This window comes from Gopherus flavomarginatus, chromosome 9 (assembly GCF_025201925.1).
Source record: "Gopherus flavomarginatus isolate rGopFla2 chromosome 9, rGopFla2.mat.asm, whole genome shotgun sequence".
NCBI classification, from domain to species: Eukaryota; Metazoa; Chordata; order Testudines; family Testudinidae; genus Gopherus; species Gopherus flavomarginatus.
Window position 1 is genome coordinate 39,249,981 of NC_066625.1, and position 23,062 is coordinate 39,273,042.

General features: G+C 47.5%; 1 protein-coding gene across 22 annotated transcripts in view; it reads left to right on the forward strand.

Annotated features, from left to right (window-relative positions):
• Positions 1 to 23,062, forward strand: part of MAPK8IP3 (mitogen-activated protein kinase 8 interacting protein 3) — a 178,175-nt gene that overhangs the window by 109,188 nt on the left and 45,925 nt on the right. For 9 of the 22 annotated variants that reach the window (XM_050968093.1, XM_050968094.1, XM_050968104.1 and 6 more), the window contains 5 exons: positions 966 to 1,118; positions 9,583 to 9,664; positions 20,947 to 21,098; positions 21,855 to 21,911; positions 22,440 to 22,610. In XM_050968093.1, coding sequence (XP_050824050.1) covers positions 966 to 1,118; positions 9,583 to 9,664; positions 20,947 to 21,098; positions 21,855 to 21,911; positions 22,440 to 22,610 — 615 coding nt within the window. The remainder of the gene's footprint in view (positions 1 to 965; positions 1,119 to 9,582; positions 9,665 to 20,946; positions 21,099 to 21,854; positions 21,912 to 22,439; positions 22,611 to 23,062) is intronic. The other 13 variants (XM_050968099.1, XM_050968106.1, XM_050968113.1 and 10 more) reach the window with 5 other exon arrangements.

Consider the following 23,062-nt stretch of genomic DNA (forward strand, 5'->3'; position numbering starts at 1 on the left):
GGGGACTTGGCCATAATGGGAGACTGGTCAATGAAGACTTCTGCTCAGTGTGCAGCTGTAGTCAGAAAAGCTAACCAAATGTTACAATGAATAAGAAATAGGCTGTAGAATAATACAGAAAAAAATATAATGCCATTACATAAGTTGATGGGACATCCTTATATAGAATACTGTGTTCTGTACTGCTCGTCCCATCTCAAAATGAATATTACAGGATTAAAGGAGGTTCAGAGAAGGGGAATGGGAATGACCAAGGGCCTGGAAAAAGTCTCATATAAAGAGAGATTGAAAATATTGCGATTGTTACTTTAGAAAGGAGAAAATTAGAGGGGACATGATAAAAATATATAAAGCCATGAATGGTATCAAGAAGGTAGATTAGAAACTTCTGTTCTTTCTGTCTCATAATACCAGCACAAAGACAGTAAAAGGAACTGAAAGTAGGAAAATTCGGAGCCAATGAAAGGAAATAGTTTTTTAAACAACACACAGTTAGACTGTGGAACTCACTGCCACATTAAATTGTTGAGGCTAAAAACGTAACAATATTCAAAAAAGGGACCTGATGGCTATTAAGAATATCCACAGCTGAATGATTACAAAAAATAATAGAAAGAATATTAAACCTCATGCTGTGGAGCTTAAGCCAAACTTTATTAGTGAACAAGATGCGACCTAACATGGGGGGCAGATTACACTATGTCTGCCTTTTGTGGTGTGCTCACATGTTCCCCTGAAGCATCTGGTGACCAATCGAGACAGAATTCCAGACTAGATAGTCTGAACAGTCTGGCAATTGCTGTGTTCCTATCTGCTCCCTCCCACCAACCCCACCACTTTTCTTTGAGTTCCCGCTACACTGAATGCTTTTCTGGCATGTGTGATTTTTTTTTCTCAGCTGCCTGTAGGAGGCAGTTTCTATTCTCAGTGCATCTCTCTTTACTGTTCCTTTCCCTGCCTTAAAGAAATGCTTTGAATGTTGTGAAGAATGATTTGATTGCTAAGGTGGACCAGCTATCTGGGGAGCAGGAGGTGCTGAAGGGAGAGCTTGAAGCAACAAAGCAGGCCAAAGCCAAGATGGAGAACAGAGTCAAGGAACTGGAGGAGGAGCTTAAAAGGTGAGTGCTGCACCCACTGCCCCAAACAGCTTCCTGATATTTGTTTAGTGGAAAGAATTCTGAAGCACTTAGAGGAGACGAAAACAATCAGGAACAGTCAGCATGGATTCACCAAGGGCAGGTCATGCCTGACTAGCCTAATTGCCTTCTATGAGGAGATAACAGGGTCTGTGGATGAGGGGGAAGCAGTGGACATGTTAATCCTTGACTTTAGCAAAGCTTTTGATACAGTCTCCCACAGTATTCTTGCTGGCAAGTTAAAGTAGTATGGGCCGGATGAATGGACTATAAAATGGATAGAAAGCTGGCTAGATCATCCTGCTCAATGGGTAGTGATCAATGGCTCGATGTCTAGTTGGCAGCCGGTATCAAGCAGATTGCCCCAAGGGTCAGTCCTGGGGCCGCTTTTGTTCATATCTTCATTATTGATCTAGAGGATGGTGTGGACTGCATCCTCAGCATGTTTGCAGATGACACTAAACTGGGAGGAGTGGTAGGTACGCTGGAGGTTAGGGATAGGATACAGAGGGACCTAGACAAATTAGAGGATTGGTCCAAAAGAAATCTGATGAGGTTCAACAAGGACAAGTGCAGAGTCCTGCACTTAGGACAGAAGAATCCCATGCACCGCTACAGATTAGGGACCGAATGGCTAGGCAACAGTTCTGCAGAAAAGTACCTAGGGGTTATAGCGGACAAGAAGCTGGATATGAGTCAACAGTGTGCCCTTGTTGCCAAGAAGGCTAACGGCATTTTGGGCTGTATAAGCGGGGACATTGCCAGCAGATCAAGGGACGTGATCGTTCCTCTCTATTCGACATTAGTGAGGCCTCATCTGGAGTACTGTGTCCAGTTTTGGGCCCCACACTACAAGAAGGATGTGGAAAAAATTGGAAAGAGTCCAGTGGAGGGCAACAAAAATGATTAAGGGGCTGGAGCACATGACTTATGAGGAGAGGCTGAGGGAGCTGGGATTGTTTAGTCTGCAGAAGAGAACAGTGAGGGGAGATTTGATAGGTGCTTTCAATTACATGAAAGAGGGTTCCAAAGTGGATGCATCTAGACTGTTTTCAGTGGTAGCAGATGACAGAACAAGGAGTAATGGTCTTGAGTTGCAGTGAGGGAGGTTTAGGTTGGATATTAGGAAAAACTTTTTCACTAGGAGGGTGGTAGAATCTCCTTCCTTCGAGGTTTTTAAGGTCAGGCTTGACAAAGCCCTATCTGGGATGATTTAGTTGAAGATTAGTCCTGCTTTGAGCAGAGGGTTGGACTAGATGACCTCATGAGGTCCATTCCAACCCTGATAGTCTATGGTTCTGTGAAAGGCCACAAAAAAAACGTAGCTAATTATACACCTCTGCTGTCAGCTTAATTCTTTGCCCTGATGGAATTTATGATTCCAAGGGCACTTCCTGGCTTAGATATGAAAATTGATTTTCTTGCTTTTTAAGTAAAAAAAAAAATTATTGATTTTTTTTAATTGCATGAGAACTTTTTTGTTAGGTTTTAACATTTCCCAGCAGTGATTAAGACCAGTTATTCCAGGGCTTGGACATAACTGGCCCATGCCCTTATGTTGTTCAGCACCTTTTTGAAGCTACTGTCTTGTTCTCCAGAATCTCAGCTTTCACTTTCAAAGAATCTCTAGCTGTTATGGTTCAGAAGAAAACTTCAGAAATGTGACCAGAATGCAACCACAGCAGAGATGTCTATATGAGAATGCCAAGAGCCTGGAACAATAGCTCTCAGAGGGCTGAACTGCCCCATTCATTTCATTAGAGAGTTATCTCAGATTCCGAGTAATGATATTTAAATATCAATATTCTTAACTGTTTACTCCCTCCTGCTCAGAATGAGATGGAGAGTCACAGATTTGCACAGTTGACTGTGAGTGACATCTCATTTTTGTGCCGTAAGTGGGTGGCATTTGGGAGATACCATCATTTATTATTTCCCCCTAATCAAGTGGGAGCCAACCCCCTTCAGTGTTAGGCTTATAGATACTTTAAACTAAAGCTCCCCTAAAAATACATTCAACATTTTATTGAAATCTTTTCAGTCTTCCTTCCTCCACTATGATTGTAGTGGAATGATCTTGTGTATTAAAATCTTTTTCACTGCATCAAGGCACCCTCTGTTTAAAATGAGAAGGCTATTATAGCTCAGGAATGACTGAAATCTTGGAGCCTGTGGACTGAAAGTTACATCAGGGCCTTGGGAACATCAGAGGTTGCAGAGATATGTATCTCACTGAGAAAAAAGTCACTGGTACCGTTAGAGATAGGAGTGTACTCTCAGTAGCCTGAAATTATAGTAGCCCAACTTTACTGCCATATCAGTGCACTGCCAGTATTACTGATATGGGATAATCGTGTTAACTTCATCCAAAGTTATTTACCATGAATATCAAGAGGGAAGCTTTCTTTTAAGAGAAACCCTGGGGCTGTATATTGGGCTATGTTTCCTATTTAATGGTTGCACAGTGGCTGATTAGGTAAATTCCAATTGTATTGTGATTTCTCAGGGCATACTGCAGACCTCATTGCTTCTCTCAGATGGGAATTGGTTACCAAATACACTCCTGGTCATAACTTAGACATATCTTAGGAGGAAGCAGGAATGGATCCTGCAGAAGTCAATAGGTCCCTTGCTCTGCAAATAGACCCGTTGATTTCAGTGGAACTATTCACAGAGTAAGGGTACGTCTACACTACGAAATTAGGTCGAATTTATAGAAGTTGGTTTTTTAGAAATCATTTTTATACAGTCGATTGTGTGTGTCCCCACACAAAATGCTCTAAGTGCATTAAGTCGGCAGACTGCGTCCACAGTACTGAGGCTAGTGTTGACTTCTGGGGCGTTGCACTGTGGGTAGCTATCCCACAGTTCCCACAGTCTCCGCTGCCCATTGGAATTCTGAATTGAGATACCAATGCCTGATGGGGCAAAAAGAGTGTCACGGGTGGTTCTGGGTACATGTCATCAAGCCCCCTTTCCCCCCCTCCCCTCCCTCCATGAAAGCAACGGCAGACAATCGTTTCACGCCTTTTTTCCTGGGTTACCTGTGCAGATGTCATACCATGGCAAGTATGGAGCCTGCTCAGTTCACCATCACCGTACGTCTCCTGGGTGCTGGCAGACATGGGACTGCATTGCTACACAGCAGCAGCTCATTGTCTTTTGGCAGCAGACGGTGCATTACGATTGGTAGCCATCGTCGTCATACTCCTGGGTGCTCTTTTAGCCGACCTCAGTGAGGTTGGTCGGGGTGCCTGGGCAGACATGGGAGTGACTCAGCCTGATCATTCCCTTTTTAAGTTTCGTCTCCTGGAGACTCAGTCCTGCACCGGCTTGTGGTGAGCAGCCAGGAGATGACAATGACTAGCAGTCGTACTGCACCGTCTGCTGCCAGCCTAAGATGTATAAGATAGATGGAGTGGATCAAAACAAGAAATAGACCAAATTTGTTTTGTATTCATTTGCTCTCCACTCCCTCCGTGAAATCAACAGCCTGCTAAACCCAGGGTTTTGAGTTCAGTCCTTGAGGGGGCCATTCTATGTGACAGTTGTTTGTGTTTCTCCTTGATGCAAAGCCACCCCCTTTGTTGATTTTAATTCCCTGTAAGCCATGTCATCAGTCGCCCCTCCCTCCATCAGAGCAACAGCAGACAATCGTTTTGCGCCTTTTTTCAGCGCAGATGCCATAGCGCTGGGAACGTGGAGCCTGCTCAGATCACCGCGGCAATTATGAACACCGTAAACACCACGCACATTATCCTGCAGTATGTGCAGAACCAGAACCTGCAAAAGCAAAACCAGGCGAGGAGGGGATGGCAGCGCGGTAACAAGAGTTATGAGGACATGGACATAAACTTATAAAGTACAGGCCCCGGCAATGTGCACATCATGGTGTTAATTGGGCATGTTCATGCCATGGAATGCTGATTCTGGGCCCGGGAAACAAGCGCAGACTGGTGGGACTGCATAGTGTTTCAGATCTGGGACGATTCCCAGTGGCTGCGAAACTTTGGCATGCAAAAGGGCACTTTCATGGAACTTTGTGACTTGCTTTCCCCCTGCCCTGAAGGGCAAGAATACCAAGATGAGAGTACCTTCACAGCTGAGAAGCGAGTGGTGATAGCCCCGTGGAAGCTTGCTACGCCAGACAGCTACTGGTCAGTGGGGCATCAATTTGGAGTGCAAATCTACTGTGGGGGCTGCTGTGATCCAAGTAGTCAACGCAATCAAAGAGCTGCTGACATCAAGGGTAGTGACTCTGGGAAATGTGCAGGTCATAGTGGATCGCTTTGCTGCAATGGGATTCCCTAACTGTGGTGAGGCGATAGACGGAACCCATATCCCTATCTTGGCACCAGAGCACCAAGCCAGCGAGTACATAAACCGCAAGGGGTACTTTTCAATGGTGCTGCAAGCACTGGTGGATCACAAGAGATGTTTCACCAACATCAACATGGGATGGCTGGGAAAGGTACATGATGCTCACATCCTCAGGAACTCTGGTCTGTTTCAAAAGCTGCAGGAAGGGACTTTCTTCCCAGACCAGAAAATAACCGTTGGGGATATTGAAATGCCTACAGTTATCCTTGGGGACCCAGCCTACCCCTTAATGCCATGGTTCATGAAGCCATACACAGGCAGCCTGGACAGTAGTCAGGAGCTGTTCAACTATAGGCTGAGCAAGTGCAGAATGGTGGTAGAATGTGCATTTGGACGTTTAAAAGAGCACTGGCGCAGTTTACTGACTTAGATAGACCTCAGCAAAAGCAATATTCTCATTGTTATTACTGCTTGCTGTGCACTCCACAATATCTGTGAGAGTAAGGGGGAGATGTTTATGGTGGGGTGGGAGGTTAAGGCAAATCACCTGGCCGCTGATTACGCACATCCAGACACCACGGCAGTTAGAGTACAGCAGGACGCAGTGCGCATCAGAGAAGCTTTGAAAACCAGTTTCATGACTGGCTAGGCTACGGTGTGAAAGTTCTGTTTGTTTCTCCTTAATATCCCCCCCACGTTGGTTCATTCTGCTTCCCTGTAAGCTAACCACCCCCTTCTCCCCCCTTCGATCACCACTTGCAGAGGCAATAAAGTCATTGTTGCTTCACATTCATGCATTCTTTATTAATTCATCACACAAATAAGGGGATAACTGCCAAAGTAGCCCGGGAGGGGTGGAGGAAGCGGGAAGGACAAGGCTGCACTTTAAAACTTATTGAAGGCCAGCCATGTGTTGCTTGGGAAATCCTCTGGGGTGGAGTGGCTGGATGGCCAGAGGCCCCCCCACTGCATTCTTGGGCATCTGGGTGAGGAGGCTATGGAACTTGGGGAGGAGGATGGTTTGTTACTCAGAGGCTGTAGTGGCGGTCTGTGCTTCTGCTGCCTTTCCTGCAGCTCAGCCATACACTGGAGCATATGAGTTTGATCCTCCAGCAGTCTGAGCATTGACTCCTGCCTTCTGTCAGCAAGCTGATGCCACCTATCATCTTCAGACCGCCGCTTACTCTCTTCAGCCCACCACCTCTCCTCGTGTTCATATTGTGCTTTCCTGCACCCTGACATTGTCTGCCTCCACGCATTCTGCTGTGCTCTGTCAGTGTGGGAAGACAGCATGAGCTCAGAGAACATTTCATCCCGAGTGCATTTTTTTTGCCTTCTAATCTTCGCTAGCCTCTGGAAAGGAGAAACATATGCAGCTGGTTCAGTAAAACACATGTTATTGAACAATGGGTACACTCTTTCACAGTAAACCTTGCTGTTAACCTTGTGTTACATAGCACATGTGCTTTTGTTACAATGTCGCATTTTGCCTCTGATTGAGGGCCTGCAGGTTTGGTGTGAGAGATCACTCATGCAGGGCCGGGCAACAGAGTTTGGCTTCCAGGCAGCCATGGTAAGCCAGTCTTTTGGCTTCTTTAACCTTCATAACGTGGGAATGGTTTCAAACAGCAGCGCCATCATTTCCCATACCAAGCGGCTGTTGGGTTGGCCATTTAAAATGGGTTGGCAGTTTAAAAGGAGGGACTGAGGTTTCTGGGTTAACGTTCAGCACAAACCTAGCTAACCCTACTATGGAGGACGGAATAAGGCTATCCTCCCCAGAAACCTTTTGCAAAGGCTTTGGGAGTACGTCCCGGAGAGCTTTATGGAGATGTCGCTGGAGGATTTCCACTCCATCCCTAGACACGTTAACAGACTTTTCCAGTAGCTATACTGGCCGCGAATGCCAGGGCAAATTAATAATTAAACATGCTTGGTTTTAAACCATGTCTAATATTTACAAAGGTACACTCACCAGAGTTCCCTTCTCCTCCTTCAGGTTCCAGAAGGCTGCCTTGGGTGGGTTCAGGGGTTACTGGCTCCAGGTCCAGGGTGAGAAACAGATTCTGGCTGTTGGGGAAACCGGTTTCTCCGCTTCCTTGCTGTGAGCTATCTTCAACCTCCTCCTCCTCATGTTCCTCATCCCTAAAACTCACCTCTGTGTTGCAATCCTACTCCATTGACGGAGTCAAAGCACAGGGTTGAGGTATTGGTAGATGCACCCCCTAGAATGGCATGCAGCTCATCATAGAAGCGGCATGTTTGGGGCTGTGACCCAGAGCGGCCATTTGCCTCTCTGTTTTTTGTAGGCTTGCCTGAGCTCCTTAAGTTTCACGTGGCAGTGCTGTGGGTCCCTGTTATAGCCTCTGTCCTTCATGGCCTAGGAGATTTTTTTCAAATGTTTTGTCGTTTTGTTTACTGGAACGGAGTTCTGATAGCACAGATTCATCTCCCCATACAGCGATCAGATCCCGTACCTCCCGTTAGCTCCATGATGGAGCTCTTTTGTGATTCTGGGACTGCATTATGGTCATCTCTGCTGATGAGATATGTACTCACTTGCACCTTGCCATGCTGGCCAAACAGGAAATGAGATTCAAAAGTTCATGAGGCTTTTCCTGTCTACCTGGCCAGTGCATCTGAGTTGAGAGCACTGTCCAGAGCTGTCATAATGGAGCACTCTGGGATAGCTCCCGGAGGCCAGTACCGTCGAATTGCGTCCACACTACCCCATATTCAACCTGGCAAGGCCGATTACTCCTCCCCTGACGAGGGGATTAGCGCTGAAAAGAAATTTATTTTAAGAGCCCTTCAAGTCGGAAAAAAGGACTTCGTTGTGTGGATGAGTGCAGGGTTAAATCGAGGTACACTGCTAAATTTGACCTAAAATCATAGTGTAAACCAGGCCTAAGGTACTACTTAGCATGAGTAAGACTGTCAGAATCAGGCCCATGGTGGCTTGTTTGTACAGGTCTGCGACAAAGTTCCTCCTCTGTCTTGGTAGGTCCTGCGCTTATTGGCGTATTTGCTTACCTCAGAGATTCATGGTAGCCCTCAGTTTGGCCACTTTTGCTAGTGGCTCAAACCTGCCATCCGCTCAGCTAACCTGGCAAGCATGGGGCAAACTGAGTACAATCCCCACATCCTCTGTGTCCCACCTAGTGGGTCAGGAACAGGCCAGATCCCTTTCCAATTTAGACCTTCCCTTCTGATGTTTTTCACAGACCAAGTCAACTCCTCCTGTGTCCGATCAGGAGTTGGGGGGATGGGGAGAACCCGGGCCCACCCTCTACACCAGGTTCCAGCCCATGGCCCTATGGATAGCAGCAGTCTACAATGTTCCCTGTATTAGCTGTGTGATAGCTACAAATCCTTGGACTACCTCCCCCTGGCCTCCTCCCCACACCTTCTTTATCCTCAGTGCAGGATCTTCCTCCTGAAGCCTGAACACGCTTGAACTCTTCACTCCTCCAGCAGCACGCGCTTCTCACGCCCCCCTTACTAACCAATGGGAGGTCCTTTTTAAACCAGGTGTCCTGATTAGCCTGCGTGCCATAATGGATTCTAGAAAGTTCTTAATGGCTCCAGGTGTCTTGATTAGCTTGCCTGTCTTAACTGATTCTAGCCAGGGCCGGCTCCAGGCACCAGCTTATCAAGCAGGTACTTGGGGCGGCCACTCCTGAGTGGAGCAGCACTTTCAGGGATTCGGTGGCAATTTGGCAGAAGGTCCCTCACTCCTGCTCCGAGTGAAGGACCTCCTGCTGAATTGCCGCAGATCGCAGTCGCGGCTTTTTTTTTTTTTTTTTGGCTGCTTGGGGCAGCAAACCCCCTGGAGCCGGCCCTGGTTCTAGCAGGTTCCTGATTGCTCTAGGGCAGCCCCTGCTCTGGTCACTCAGGGAACAGAAAACTGTTCATCCAGTGGCCAGTATATTTGCCTTCTACCAAACTCCTGTATCCCACTGGTCTGGATCTGTCACAAGGTCACAGTGGGAAAAAGCCTTGGTAAATATATTCTATACTTTCGTACTTTTTTATGTATAATTCTCCAAAGGGTGACTTAGAATCTGTCCTGCAACAGCTGCCAACATATTACTTTCTGGTTTGTTTATTTCTTCTTATTTTCTAGAGTGAAATCTGAAGTGATCGTTGCCCGACGAGAACCCAAAGAAGAGGTGGAGGATGTAAGCAGCTATCTCTGTACAGAATTGGTATATTACATTATTAAAATGCCTGTGGGGGAGGGGGTTAATATTCTTGTTCTGTATTACTTTATCTGAATTGTAGCTCAAAGTCACTGAGATACAGATCGCTCTGTCCTTGTTGATGGTGAGGGCAAAGCTAGCCAGCCGTAGGGGGAGGGATAGCTCAGTGGTTTGAGCATTGGCCTCCTAAACGCAGGGTTGTGAGTTCAGTCCTTGAGGGGGCCATTTGGGGATTGGTCCTGCTTTGAGCAGGGGGTTGGACTGGATGATCTCCTGAGGTCCCTTCCAACCCTAATAATAATCTGTTACTGCTGAACTTTGCCAGCAACAAGGTCCAGCATGTGATTTCCTCTGTTTATGTCAAATCATAAGCTGGCAGGGAGAATTGCTTCTCAGTGACTAAGCAAATCATGTCCTCAGGGTGCCTGCTGTTCAAAGAGGTGGTTTCAGAGTATATCAGTACTCTGTTCAGCATTGCTAGAATAATGTCCTCTTCAGTGTGTTCCTCCCATAGCATCTAATTTTCCTCTTTATTCAAATTGCAATCAGTTTAACTGGACAATCTGTGCTGGAGTCCATTATCATATTGCTTACACAGATGAGCTTGTTTGATGATGTTAGTTATGTTGTAGCCTGAAAGGATTTTATGCAGTGTCTCTTGCACTTATCTGAAAACTCTAGCCAGTTCCATAGCAATAACCCTTTTAACCTAATGGCTTTACATTCTCCCAATTTTGAGTCAGAAAACTTTTTTTACATTCCTTTTTTTCGTAATTTTTTTGAACTATCTAGCATTGGCCACTTCCAGATGCAGGATGCCAGAGGAGGGGGACCAGCGATCTACTCCATTCTGTCCAGTCCAATGGTTCTGTGGTCATTTCTTTGGGAGTTTTTTGCTAAGGTTAAGAATTTCCAGTTTTTCAACCTAGCCAAACACCAGACAAACTAGGGAATGATAGAAGTACCACCTGGAAATATCACCTCTTCTGTGACAGGAAATCTGATCCACCTCCTCCCTCCTTGCTAGCACACAGAAAAGACATTCTGTTTTTATTGGCAGAAAAGTATTGGGCCAAATTAATCACTAGTGTAATTCCATTGACTTAACTGGAGTTATACCAGAGATGAATTTAGCCTATTGAAAGCTTAGAGTTCATGGCAAGTTTGCAAATCACTCCTATGAATGCTGGATGAAGGGTTCTTTTTTGAGCTGAGCTGTGCTAATAGACCTGTGTTTTAATAAAATAAAATGCAACTCCCACTAGATTTTTAATAGTAATTTCCTCTTCACTTACATACTTCCTCTGTCTGCCACTCAGAGGAGTGAATTTCAAGGAGAAGAAAGTAGGGCTTTAGCCTGCTAGTTTCCACTAGCCCATGTTGGTGTAGTGCTGTACCATCCAAAAGACCTACATCAGCCTTTTGGGCTGAAATGGAGATATCAACAATTATGGACAAAACCCAGTGCTGCTTCCTGGTAGCATGATTCCAACATATTTAAGGTTTCCTGTAGGCAGCCTTTTTCCCCAGCTGTCGTGGAGATCTTTGCTACTTACCATGCATTGCTCTCATTTCCCTTCCCCTGAGGGGAGTGTAGCGTGTAAGATCTTTTCTCCTTTTCTGGTCCATATGCAGATACACCAGCCAACAACAGCCCTACTTGCCTCTACTAAAAGAAGGCCTTCTTACGTTATCCTCCTCAGGGAGTCAGACGGAAGGTTGTTGGCAGGGAATGGGAGCCTTGGCCATTTTACAAATGGAGACATTGAGATTCTTCTTTGAGTAGATGCAGATATGTACACCATTTGGGTATGTTCGCCGAGCAAGCTGAAGCTGGAGTTGGAGACCTTTGCCTAGCATTACCCTTAGAGTACAGTAACTCCTAACTTAACATCCTCCTGCTTAACGTTGTTTCAAAGTTACGTTGCTGCTCCATTAGGGAATATGCTTGTTTAAAGTTGTGCAATGCTCCCTTATAATGTCGTTTGGCTGCCTGCTCTGTCCACTGCTTGTAAGATTCTGTGGAAGAGCAGCAACTTTACAAGGGAGTGTTGCACAAATTCCTGTTCTCTGCCTCTTCCCCTTCCCTCCCAGCACTTTCCCCGCCGTCAAACAGCTGTTTGGCGGCGCTTAGTATTTTCTGGGAGGGTGGAGGAGGAGTGGGGATATGGTGTGCTCCAGAGAGGAGGTGGAGTGGGGGAGGGAAGAGGTAGGCCTGGAGTGGAGCGGGAACAGGAAGAGGTGGGCCTGGAGCATCCCCCAGCAAAGTCGGTGCCTGTTCTTCTAGGGGAAGCTGCCATTGCTGCTGCGCAAGGTGCTTCCTAGCAGCCTTGCCTGCAGTGAGCTGTGCCTGTGTGGGGTAAGCTGGAGCACCGCCTAACCACAGTTCAGTACTGTACAGTACATAATGCCTTTTGTCTGCCCCCCCAAATTTCCTTGGAACCTAACCCGCCGCATTTACATGAAATCTTATGGGAAAATTGGATTAGTTAAACATCGTTTCAATTTAAATTACATTTTTCAGGATCAGAACTACAACGTTAAGTGAGGAGTTACTGTACTCATGGTCTCTCTCCTGGCTTTGTGAGGCAGTGCTGCCCTGACCCCATTCAGTTCCTTCTCACTGCCCGTGGCTGAAGTCAGAGCTCTGTGTGGTTGTAGACTCCCAACCTCACATTTAATCTTAGCCTAGTTTGTTGTATATAGATAGTTAGTTAGTGGTAGTTAATAGATAGTGTCCCCTGGTAATGCACTCACTGGGGTTTAAACACTGTCCTTGGTGTGGAGGGGCAATTTCCAACAGCAACCTCACGTGCAGTGCCTGCTTTGTCTCAGCAAGCCCCACCTTAAAGAGTGTTGTTTGATTTTGTAAATCGTTCAAGAATTGGACTGAGGGGGCGCGGGACCTTTGCGTCAAGCAACTCCTGCTTGAACAGGCCATGCAGCCTGATCCAGTACCAAGGGCTCCTTGGACTGAACATCACCCTCGGAGTCAGAGAGCACTGCTGCCTCTCCCAGGAGATGGAGGAGCTGTTCTCTGTCATCACTGCTAAGGAAGAGGTCTCATAAGACCAATTGGGATTGCTCCAGGTCATGGGATAACTCCTCTGCCTCCCCCAGGAAAAGTGTGGACTGGCTCCAGCTCACAGGATGGTGAGGGTACCTCTGATCCTTCCCTGGTACCAAGTGGGAAGGGCAGAACCTTGATATCATTGACTCTGGTTCCAGCCTCTGGGCGTCTGTTTAGTCTGGTACCAACGAGGGCAATGCTGGTACCGATTAGCCACTGTGTCAATGTATCAGGCTGCAGAAGACCTGCTCTGCCTTTCCGTTTCGTCCTCACTGTTCGTCCAGGACTTTCCAAGGCTCCCTCCTTCAGCAGCCCCTCCAGTGGAGCATGCCAATGAACCTTCGTGCCTCTCGGGACCATACCTAGATGATCCCCTCCCCATAAAGAGCATGGAGCTGGTACCAGAATCAGTGCAGTCTTCAGTCCCGCTGCACTTAATGCTGCAGGTGTTTCCATGGCACCTCTCACTGCCCTTAACACTGACGCATTCGAGTACTCCGATTCAGCTATTTGTGCTGGGACCAACACTGCCTGTGGCACTGGCATGCTGCATAACAACGGTACTGCCTTCATTGGAGGTGTTGATTCCCGCCTTGTTCTGGGCAGCAGATATATTGGACTGCCTATTAGCTTCCTTGGGCATCACTCTGCTGAGATCCCAGGGCTCTGATTCAGAGTCGGAGTCGTCATCCTCACACTCTGCATCACCCGATACATTCCAGGGGCCACCACTGGACCTGTATGGCTTCCAGGATTGGCATGTGCCCTGTGGTCAGGATGGAGATCCCTCGCCTGGCTCCTACTGGCCTCCAATGCCCTATCCCTATCAGTGGCCTTGGACTCAGGCATGGTCTACACTACGCGTTTAAACTGATTTTAGCAGCGTTAAACCAATTTAATGCTGTCCCCGTCCACACTACGAGGCCCTTTATATCAATATAAAGGGCTCTTTAAATCGGTTTCTGTACTCCTCCCCAACGAGAGGAGTAGCGCTAAAATCGGTATTACCATATCGGATTAGGGTTAGTGTGGCCGCAAATCGACGGTATTGGCCTCTGGGCGGTATCCCACAGTGCACCACTGTGACTGCTCTGGACAGCAATCTGAACTCAGATGCACTGGCCAGGAAGATAGGAAAAGCCCGCGAACTTTTGAATTTCATTTCTTGTTTGCCCAGTGTGGAGCTCTGATCAGCACGGGTGGCAATGCAGTCCCAAATCCAAAAACAGCTCCAGCATGGACCGTACGGGAGATACTGGATCTGATCACTGTATGGGGAGACAAATCTGTTCTATCAGAGCTCCGTTACAGAAGACGAAATGCCAAAGCGTTTGAAAAAAATCTCCAGGCTACACAGTGCTGCATGACAAGCGTAACGGAAAGCCAAAGAATCTAATGGACGCTCATGGAGGGAGGGAGGAGGTATTGAGGACTCCAGCTATCCCACAGTCCCCACAGTCTCCGAAAAATATTTACATTCTTGGCTGAGCTCCCAATGCCTGTAGGTTCAAACACATTATCCGGCGTGGTTCAGGGTATAGCTCGACAATTTACTCCCTCTGCCTCACATGAAAGAAAAGGGAAAGAAATCGTTTCTTGACTTCTTTCAATGTCACCCTATGTCTACTGAATGCTGCTGGTAGACGTGATGCTGCGGCAGTGAAGAGCAGTATCCGCTCCTCTCCCCTCCCTGGTGGCAGATGGTGCAGTAGGACTGCTAGCCGTCCTTGTCATCAGCCCATGAGTGCTCCTGGCTGCCTTCAGGTGAGGCTGGCTGGGGGCGCCTGGGTGAAAATAGGAATGATTCCTGGTCATTCCCAGTAGATGGTACAGAATGGCTGGTAACCGTCCTCATCATAGCAACTGGGGGCTGAGCTCCATCAGCCCCCTCCCTTTCCTGTGTAAAGAACAGATTCTGTACTGCCTGGACTATCATACCAGCAGCATGCTGGGCTCCTCTGCCCCGTACCGCTTAATGTTCTGCCTGGACTGTCATAGCAGCGGGAGGCTGCCTCCCCCTCATTTTATCTCACTAACAAGTCACTGTTTCTTATTCGTGCATTCTTTATAACTTCATCACACAAATGGGGGGGACACTGCCACGGTAGCCCAGGAAGGTTGGGGGAGGAGGGAAGCAATGGGTGGGGTTGTTGCAGAGGCAGCCCCCGTGAATGGCATGTAGCTCATCATTTCTATGGGATCTGACACGGAGCAGCTGTGCTCTCTGATACACTGGTTCTCTATTACACTGGCCCCATATTCTAGGCAGGACTGACTCTATTTTTAGAAACCATAAAGGAGGAATTGTCTCAGGGAGTCATTCCCAGTTTTGCTTTTGCGCCCTCATCTGATCTCAGCCAGGGGCACCCATGATAGCAGCAGACAGTACAGAACGACAGATAACCGTCATCTTACTGCCAATTTACAATGGCAGCAGACAGTACAGAACGACTGATAACTGTCTCTGCTATCATGCAAGAGCAAATGAATGCTGCTATGTAGCGCTGCAGTAACGCCTCTGTTAGCGGCATCCAGTACACATACGGTGACAGTAAAAAAAAAAAGCTGAAAGGGCTCCGTGGTTGCCATGCTATGGCATCTGCCAGGGCAATCCAGGGAAAAAGGGCACGAAATGATTGTCTGCCGTTGTTTTCCCCGAGGAAGGAATGAGTGACGACATTTACCCAGAACCACCCGCGACAATGATTTTTGCCCCATCAGCCACTGGGATCTCAACCCAGAATTCCAAGGGGCAGAGGAGACTGCGGGAACTATGGGATAGCTGCAGAATAGCTACCCACAGTGCAGCGCTCCGGAAATCGACGCTAGCCTCGGACCATGGACGCACACCGCTGAACTAATGTGCTTATTGTGGCCACATGCACTCGACTTTATACAATCTGTTTTATAAAACTGGTTTATGTAAAATCGGAATAATCCCGTAGTGTAGACGTACCCCCAGTGGGACACTCCTAGTTCGTGGAGATCCTGCTCTTCATCAAGTTCAAAGCTTAAGTCACCCCCAGATCGATGGTGGTGGCTTTGCATGAGCGACAGACCCAGGCAGCAGTGCTCTTCCTCCCTGCGAAGCTGCCAGAGTCCTCCATCATGGGTACATCTTCCTGGGAGTGAAAGCTGGTTTTGGCTCAGCTGAGACCTCTGTTCTCATTGCCGGATGATGCTGTGCTGATGGGTTCATCCTCCCCTTCTATTCTGGATGACTTTAAGGTGTACCAGGACCTTTTGCTTCATGTAGCCACATCCCTGGGCATCCAGGTGGAGTTTTTCCATGAGAACACGCACAAATTGGTGGACATTTTAAGCCTGCCATCCCCAGGAGAGTGGCCCTCCCAATTAGTGATGTGCTCCTTGAACTGAGGAGAGCCCTATGGAGTATATTGGCCTCAGTACAACTGGTGGCTAAGTGCATGGAAAAGCACTACTTGGTTCCCATGCAGAGATTTGAGGAGTTTTATTTCCACACAGCCCCAAATTCCCTGATCATAATGGGGTAAATGGCAGGGCCCAGCAGGATATATTCAAGTTTCCCCGCAAGGACAGAGACTCCAAGCTGTGGATCTTCTGGGCAGGAAGATCTATATCTCATTGTTCCTACAGATGAGGATCGCCAATCAACAGGTTTTGCTGGGCAAGTCTGATTTCGTCAATTGGTCAGCCATGGCTAAATTCAAGGACTAGTTGCCTGAGGCCTCATGTGAGAAGTTCTGGGCATTCATTGTGGAAGGCTGTTTGGTGGCCAGAACTTCCCTGCAGTCTGCCCTTGATGGTGCAGACATCTAGGCCAGGGTCATGGCCTCGGCAGTAACTATGAGAGAAGACTTCCTGGCTGCAAAACCTGGGACTGCTCTGGACATCCAGCAAGCCATCGAGGACTTACCCTTTGACTGCCACTTCTTGTTCTCAGACAAGACTGATGATACTTTGCACTCCTTCAAGAATTCCATGACTGCTTTGAAGATTTTGGAAGTGTACATGCTGTCTGCGCAAAGATGCCACTATGGGGTGCAGCAACAGCAACAGTATCGTCCACAGCACTCCTTTCCCTCTGAAACAGCAGGACTACCCTAGAAAGAGGGATAGAGACCCCAAGAGGAAGCAGTTGGGCTCAGGCTTCAGACAGTCCTCGTGTCTTCCCTCAGTACAGGCTTTTGATTCCTTAGTCCAGAGCATTGGTCCAGTCACTACCCCGCCCTTTCCATCCCCATTTACAATGCTTGGGACTTGATTACCTCCAGCAGCTGGGTCCTAGACAGTATCGGACAGGCTATACAATCCAGTTCACCTCCATGCCCCCTTCCCACATTCCTTCCCCGTCCTCTGCAGAGACCTCTCTCACCTCCTCATCAAACAGGTCAGCTCTCTGTTGAAGACAGGAGTGGTGGAGGAGGTTCTACCGGAACACTGGGGGCACAGTTTTTACTTCCAGTACTTCGTGATACAGAAATTCAAGGCAGGATTCTCAACCTTTGTGACCTCAACAAATTCATCAAGTACATGAGATTCTGCATGGCCATTCTACTGGCTGCCCTCCCTGCACTGTCACAGAACAACTGGTTCACTGCTCTGGACCTTCAGGGCAGTTACTTTCATGTGGCAATTCTACTGAACCACAAGAAGTTTCTGCGTTTTGTGATAGGAAAATGTCACTTTCACTGTACAGTTCTTCCATTCAGGCTCTCTTCTGGCCCCTGAGTCTTTACCAATGCGTGACGATGGTCATGGCATATCTCAGGAGGAAGCAGCAAAGAATCCTGTGGCACCTTATAGACTAACAGACATTTTGGAGCATGAGCTTTCGTGAGTGAATACCCACTTTGTCAGATGCAAGGGAGGAAGGGAGTTCCCATACCTTGATGACTGGTTGCTGAAGGGCAGCTCCAGAGAGGAGGTTCTTGCCCACGTTTGCACCATGTTGTGTTTGCTCAACCGTCTGGGACTCATTTTAAACACTGCAAGGTCAACCTTGGCTCCCACTCAAAAAATCAAGTTAATCAGGACCCAGTTAGAGTATACGAGGATGAGGGCATTCTTGCCGACCAGCTGAGGCAATTAAAAAGCTCTACCTCAGTGTGCAATCTCAGCCTTTCATGATAGTCCATGTATGTCTGACCCTGTTGGGCCATATGTCCTCTTGCATGCAAGTGGTCCAGTTCACCAGGTTGTGCCTTCGCCCTCTTCAGATGTGGCTCAGGATAGTCTACTGCCCTGCCTTGCATTCTCTGAACAGGTTGCTTCATCTTCCTCCACCAGTCCTGGACTCCTTGCACTGGTGGAAGTACCCTCGCAACATGTGCCAAGGAGTCCCCTTTGTGAGGCTCTCCCCGACCAAGTCTATTGTTACTGACAGTTCCCTTCTGGGTTGGGGAACATATCTGGACTCACTGAGGGTGCAGGGCCTGTGGTCAGAACAGGAAGCCTCACTCCATATCAATATGTTGGAACTTTGGGCCATCCACAATGCATATTGTACCTTCTGAGACCAAAGCAGACACACAGTGGTTCACATACTTCCCAGCAATACCACTGCAATGTACGATGTGAACAAGCGTGGGGGGCACATTCCAAGTTACTCTGCCTGGAGGCGATCAACCTGTGGCAATTTTGCATTGAAGGAGACATCACTCCAGTAGCAACCCATTTGCCAGGGGAGCATAATCGTCTTTATGGACCATCTCAGCGGGATTTTCTCCCTGAGCCATGAGTGGCCTCTGAAGGAGAGTGTTCTCTGGGTTGTCTTTGAAACATGGGATATCCCCAGGATCAACCATTTTTTGACGAAGAAAAACAGGAAGTGTTGGCTATTCTGCTCTCGACGTGGCCTCCACCCAGGCTCCCTCCGACATCTTCCACTGCAGCTGGTTGACTCCTCTGTATGCTTTCCACCTATTCCAGTCATTCCTCAGGTCATCCTCAAGCTCAAAGCAATGTGGGCCAAGCTCATCCTTGTTGCTCCAGCATGGCTGAGATAGTGCTGGTTCTCAAATCTCCTTGCTCTGTCAATTCAACCTCCCATATTGCTTCCTCTCTATCCCGACCTGCTTGCTCAGAACCACAGCTGCACCCTCCATCCTGTGATCAGCTCCCTGCACATCATGGCTGAATGAAGAGGAAGAACAGTGCTTGGATGCTGTCCAACAAGTCCTACTCAACAGAAGGAAATCCTCCAGTAGGATGACCTACTTAGCAAAATGGAAATGGTTCTTGTTGTGTTTCTTGGCCCATGAGATCCAACCGACAGAGGCTTCCATCCAGGACATCGTGGAGAACCTGTTACATTTGCAGAAGTCGGGCCTGCGCTCAGTTCACTGAGAGTGCATTTGGCAGCAATATCAGCTTTCCATCCCCCGATTCAAGGGAAGTCAGTTTTTTCCAATGCCATGGTGACACTCCATTCTCCAAGGATAAGGTAACACTGTGACCACAGCTAAAGTTTTTATGCAAGATGGTCTCTGTTTCATCTGAATCAGGTGGTGTTTTCCTTAAGCCACACTCTCTTCCCTGGAAGAACGGCGCCTTCATACTCTGGAGGTCAGGCGATGTGTAGCCTTTTATCTAGACAGGACTAAATGATTTTGTGTTTCGCCTTATCTCTTTGTGTCATATGCAGACTGCAAGAAGGGGCAAGCAGTCTCTGCAAAAACCATCTCTAGATGGATAAAATCTTGTATCAGAGCTGCATGTGAGAGAACTTCAGCTGCACCTCCTCAGCGGATACGGGCTCATCCAGGAGAATGCAAGCGACACTGGTAGTGTTCCTCAGTGACATTTCCATACTGGACATTTGCAGGGCCTCCACGTTGTCATCCATACATGCATTTATGGACCCCGTGCTATTACCACATCTTCCAGAGCAAGCACAAGCCATAGAAGGGTGATCCTGTGATCTTTATTTCAGTAGACTCAGAGCCCTGCCTCCAGATTGGGGTACTGCTCATGAGTCGCTTAAGCAGAATACATATCTGCATCTACTCGAAGAAGAAATGGGTTACTTACTGTAATTGTGGTGCTTCAAGGTGTGATGGAGACATGTGTTCCATGACCCACCCTCCATCCCCTGTGCATCAGAGTCTCCTCTCATGGGATTTCGATGCAAAGTAATTGAGGGAGGTCAGGGCAGTGCTGCCTCATATAGCCAGGGCCCCAGGAGCCACAGCCATGAGCGCCACCCCTCTACAGGTACTGCTAGGCAGGCTCTGGCTTTGGTGCGCTGGCTGTCAGTGGAATACACATCTGTATCACATCTTGAAGAACCAGTTACAATCAGTAACCTTTTCTTACTGGGAGTTGGCAGAGAGGAACTAACCAGCTTGAGCCCTGCTCTTGTGACTTGCTGGACATCTTACCTGAACGATCTCCATATGGCAGGAAATTCTGCTGAGCCCCACAGAAATTCTCTTGTTTTTCAAACGTCAGTAATTGCATGCACCTTGCATTTTCAGTGACTCATTTTTTTTAACTTGACAGGTAACCACTAAGAACATTGGAATTTTAGATTTTGAGGGTTGAGCCACTAGAACCACTTAGTATATTTCAGTCTGTAAAAGCCTTGTGCTAGGAAGCTCTTTGAGTGCAAGGACTATGTGCCCAGGTCTCTCCCAGGTCTGTGTCTAGTGAATCATGCGCAGCATTCTATTCTCCCCTTACAAATGGCTTTTCCTTCCTGGTCCTGGTAGCTGAGCACCCGTTCTAACCCAAGATGCTTGTTGTGCTCCATCCTAACTTTTAGCCTTTAGCACTGGTTAGCTGGGGAATTACTGCACATGGGATTTTTGACCATGTCCTTTTCCCCACGCTACACAGTGGTTAGTGGGAGGAAGTGCCTTCTTGGCATCCTCCCCAGAGAATCAGCCAGACTCTGAGAGAGGGAGCAGGTGAGTGCAGTCATGCCAGGTGACCAGGGAAAGCATTTTCCTTGGTGATGAGTTGCAGCAGTTCCCCTTGCCCTATCATTTTCTCTTCTTATTGAAAATGAGCAGGATGCCTCCCATCTCTTCCCCCCCTCATGAACAAATGCTGCTACATGGTGCTCCCTGATTTTTGTCCTCAAACTGCTGTAGAAGCCATTTGGCTATAGCTAGCGCCTCAGGTGGGAGGGGAAACATTAATCAAGATAGACAGACAACTGACAATTGTGTCTTTCATCTCCTGACTTCCTCTTTACTAATCTCACCCCCCTTCCATTTCTTGTTGGCTGAAGCAGTGCTCCTCCCCCCTGCAGGACAACATTCCCATAGCCCAGCGCCGCCGCTTTACCCGTGTAGAAATGGCCCGTGTACTGATGGAGCGCAACCAGTACAAAGAAAGACTAATGGAGCTACAGGAAGCTGTCAGGTGGACAGAGATGATCAGGTGAGGCTGGGAGTTCCTGCACAATGCGGGGCAGGGGGCACAATCTTGTCACACGTTTGGCCTGTAGGTTAGACCTTACAATTTGTGGGGCCCAAATAAAAAAATTAGGTTGTGAGTTGCTGAAAGTTCTCAGAACATAGCGGGGTCTCTGATACTTAAAACCTGCTCTTCTGGTTCCTGTAGCTGGGACTGGGGCTGAGAATGAGGGTGTAAATTGTCAAGGTTACATGGAGGCCCTGGGTGGTTGTGTTTAGGGTTGGTCCTGCTGGCTAAGGTGAATCTTGCAGAGTTCCCTATATGTGCCTTATAACATGGGAAAGTGACATGTAACCTGAAAGTAACATGGGAAAGTATAACATGAGGAGTAAAGATAGCCCCTGATTAATGAATCTCTGTGGCTGCAGCTAAAAATGAAAACAATTACCAGGGGATGACTGTGGCCCTGGTAGTGATTTGAGCTGATACCACTGGTACCACTTTAAATTGACAGCATTTTTTTTCACATCATACACACATAGAGACACAATCTACTCTAATCTCCTTTCATTACTGGAAATGGCTGTACCTCAACTCCTTTTGTTCATGGCATCCTTTCAATCTTGTTGCCAGAATAAATTCTTGAATGGAGGACTCCAGGTCTGCCCCCTCCCCTCTTTGCAGCTGGAGCCAACCAGCTGGCTTGAAGCTGGGTATAAAGGGAGATATCTCCTTGGTCTGATGCTGAAATTAATGGTTGTCTGAAACATTTGTCCTCAGAGCTTCCCGGGAGCACCCGTCTGTCCAGGAGAAGAAGAAGTCCACCATTTGGCAATTGTAAGTTACTGGATGGTCTGTGCAGACTAAAAAGAGGATAGTGTTGCTGTTACTATTTTAGGCACCAGCCTGATAGCACGAGAAGCAGAATCTCAGTAGAGATGAGCCAAAAATTTAAGCTGTTTTCTGAATCACTCTGTCCTAAAAACATAATTGGTCCAGGTAAAACAGAAATCAGATCTAAACTACAGATAGCTTTTGTTTTACAAATCGTGTGGAGATTACTTACATCTGAGACTGGAGAGGTGGAATGGACTCTCTCACGTGTACTCAGAATCAGTTTACAGCAAGGGACAGTAATCATAATAGAACTGATTCAGAACAGGGTAGTCTCCACTGGTGAAACCAAACACAAACATAAGCCCATCTCTAGTGCTAAGGATCACTGAACTCAAACCTGGGCAATTCCATTGAAGAATTTTCAGGACTCCTGTTCTTGTGCTTGTTTCTTTCGTATTTTGAATCTGTGTTGCAGATTGTCCTTCTGCTCTTCTCTTTCCTTATTTGTTGGCTTCTCTCCATTCCCAGCTTTAGTCGCCTGTTCAGCTCTTCCTCCAGTCCCCCACCTGTGAAGAGGAACTACCCGTCGGTGAACATCCACTATAAGTCTCCAACAACGGCTGGGTTCAGCCAACGCCGCAGTCATACCATGTGCCAGATCTCTTCTGGCAACCGCACCCTTGAATTCTTCCCAGAAGAGTGAGTCACCTGCTATGTGCAAAGCTAGATCCCTCTGCAGATCAGCCAAGTAGCAACCAAATTGTTTTAAAATGGGCCTTTTCCTTAGAGGACTGTGGCTTATATGTGACATTAATCAGTTTCATGAAGAAGATGGATCCTGCCTGTGTTACTTGTTAAGGATGGTGTTTAACTCTATACTTAGCTGTAAAATTTTACCAGGCTCTTGTGTATATCCACCTGACCTTTCACCTTTCACCTCTCACTTTTCCCAGGGGCAGGCTCAGCAGATTAGCTGTACACTCTCTATCTTCCCAAATGTGAGATCTCTGGTTTTATCTTGTGCTCCGTAGGCCGTGATGAGATTTCACCTAAATGAGCCAGGAACAAAGTGGTCCTGCTGTGATTCAGTTGCCCACCAGGTCTGGATCAAGTCCTGAACAGTATTGTCTGCACTGGCTATGTGGGAGGAT